Raw genomic sequence first — 2,652 nt, forward strand, 5'->3', positions numbered from 1 at the left:
TCTCCTTCTGTTGCGCCATTATCTCTGCGCGTACGCGTGCGAGCTCGTCACTCACGTCTGCCTCCACACCGCGCTGCACTTCCAGCTCAGCAGTCAGGCCCTTGCACCCCTCTTCCGTGGCGGCGATCTGGGCCTGGAGCTCGTGCGCGCGGCAGCGGAGCGACACGAGCTCCGCCTGCCCCTCCTCGTGCTGCTGCTTATGCCGCACGAGCGCACTTGTTGCGGCTTGGAGGGCTGCCTGCGCGACGCGGAACTCATCGCAGTGCCGCCGCCGCAACTCCGCCGCGTCCTCCTCTTCCTCCCTCGCAACACGCGCAACGCGGCGCACACGCAGCACGTCGTCCTCGGCGGCCCTTTGCTGCTCTTTCAGCTGCTGCATTTCGCCCCCCTCCAGCAACTCCTTCTCCTGCGTCGCCGCGTCTGCACGCTGTCGCGACCCCTCGGCCTGTCGCAACGCTTCGCCGCGCAATGCGACCTCCCGATACAGGCTTTCCTTCGCTTCACTCACACGGATATGAAGGCCCCTAAGCTCCGCCGCCAACTCCCGCTCCTCCGCCTGTTGTTGCTCGCGCTCCAACTTCATCGCCAGCACTCTCTCCTGAAGCGGCTCCACTGCATCGCTGAGGATGGCTCCGTCAGCCTCCCATCTTGTCTTTTCTTCCTGTAGCTTCTCTAGCAATTCACGTGCATGATCGAGTGCAGCGTCCTGGGACTGCAACTGTCTCTCCGCCTCTGCAAGGAGACCCGTTAGCTGCGCCTCTTTCTGGTCCGACAGCTCGATCAGCGACAATAAACTCTTGGCAGTCTCGGCACCCGCCCTAGCGAGTGCATCCAGCACAACGTCGATTGACTCTTCCACGGGCAACGCTTCTAGCCACTCCAGAGCGGGGTATTCCTCTGCTGCAGGCAACACCACACTCCTTCTGCTGTGAGTGGGCAGGCTGCTGTCCGCATGGCCCTCCACCCCAGAAGTCGTAGCATCCCTGCCGCTGCCAGCCGTCACTTGGGAAGTGGCGGCCAGCGCCGCGTTGTGGCCTACCCTAGAATTGGCGTTGTGTTGTGGCAGTGGCGAGCTCTGCGAGGGAATATCGTGGAACTGCAGCAGCAACGCCGGCAGCTCTTCCACAAGGTCGCGAAAACGGCGAAGGGACGGCAGCAGGCGCAACCGCCACCCATGGAATGCCTCACGCAGCTGCTGCCAAAGAAGATCATCCCACTTGTGCACGGTGCCCGCACAAGCTGTAAGAACCGCCACTGCTGCACCTCCCACCTCCTCTTCGTGTTGGCTCTTTTGCAACGCATTCTGGAGAGCGCAGAGCTCGTCGAACTGCTCCCTGAGGCCCAGCTTCTGGCGTGGCGAGGAGACCGCCATTGCTGGTTGTGACGGTGTGGCGGTGCGAACGCCATTATGACCAGCAGCGGTGGCAGCGGCATGCGGCACAGGGCCCACGTAACGGGTACACCCGCGGTTGCTCTCCTCTACCATACTCCGCAGTTCTCCCTGGCGCCGCAGAAACGCCTCTTCGTTGCGCTTCTGCAAGTCCTGCAACTCCTGCACACACAACTTCGCCGCCCCGACGCGTCGCTTAAGCTGCGCGACGCCTCCTTCACCCTCTCCTCCTCTACTTCTCGACTGCACCACGCAGCCCATGCGTGGCGGCGCGGTGCTCCTCGCTGTTGGGGTCGGTCCCATGCCCTTCTCACCGCTGCTCGGCTGAAGAAGAGCCTCGTCAACGATCGACTGCGCTGCGACCTCGCGGCAACCACTTGACGCCCAGGACATCTCGGTGCTGTCGACGGTGGTGTGGCCTCGTAGCAGCTGCGCTGTGGCGGCGTCGGCGTGCTGCTTCTCGCGTTGAAGTCGCTCGCGATGTTTCTGCAGCCGCCTGTTGGCGAGCACCTGTCTGCCCCATGCCACCAGCGCAGACGCCTCGTCCATTCGCCTTCTCCCCCGCGGCTAACTACGATAAATACACAAATCAAAGCGTTTTTTTTCCCTTGTTGATTTTCCCCTCACGTCTTGGCCTAACGCTGCGCCTCAACGTCGTTGGGGGGATTCCTTTGTTTCACAATAATGATCTCTCGTTACTTATTCTCGCCGTTGCACAACATACAGGCGGCGACGACAGCAGCAGCAAAGAGGGAAGCGAGCCCCCCTGTGAAAGGGAGAAGAGGGACAATAGAGCACCGGACGCCCACACAGCAAACGCAGGGGGAGAGACAAGCGCACAACAGAGCATCGACACACAAGAAAGAAAACAGCTTTGAACGACTGCATGGAAAATGACAGATAGATGGAGTGAAAAGCGCGCGCGAGAGAGAGAGAGAGAGAGGAAAAAGAAAGAAAGAAAGAAAGGGTGAATCAGCGAGAGTAAGCAGCGGAAAGAGGCTTGAGCACCACCACGCCCCGCATGCACGGAAAAGGCCGCGTTCCACGACAGAGTACAGTGGCACATATGCACATGACACTCCCGCCCACCACACGATTGCGGCCATCATCCGCCTTCTCCTCGTCCTACCCGTTCCCCCTCCCACACCCAGCCTCTCTCCCGTTTAGTAATTCCTCCTGTTTTTTTTTTGCCGTCAATTCGTGACTTTTTTCTTCATTTGTTTTTCGTTCATTTATTCATTTCTCTCTCTCTTCGTTTGTTT

General features: G+C 60.0%; 1 protein-coding gene across 1 annotated transcript in view; it reads right to left on the reverse strand.

The window, feature by feature from the left end:
* The window catches only part of DQ04_03141100 (hypothetical protein), a gene marked incomplete at both ends in the record, with an annotated part of 1,992 nt that extends 53 nt beyond the window's left edge, over positions 1-1,939 (reverse strand). Inside the window, one exon of the mRNA XM_009312566.1 lies at positions 1-1,939. This exon is cut by the window's left edge and continues 53 nt beyond it. Within this exon, the coding sequence (XP_009310841.1) occupies positions 1-1,939 (1,939 nt within the window).
* Positions 1,940-2,652: the final 713 nt, after the last annotated feature.

Source organism: Trypanosoma grayi, assembly GCF_000691245.1.
Source record: "Trypanosoma grayi strain ANR4 Tgr_314_V1, whole genome shotgun sequence".
In the NCBI taxonomy this organism is placed as follows: Eukaryota; Euglenozoa; class Kinetoplastea; order Trypanosomatida; family Trypanosomatidae; genus Trypanosoma; species Trypanosoma grayi.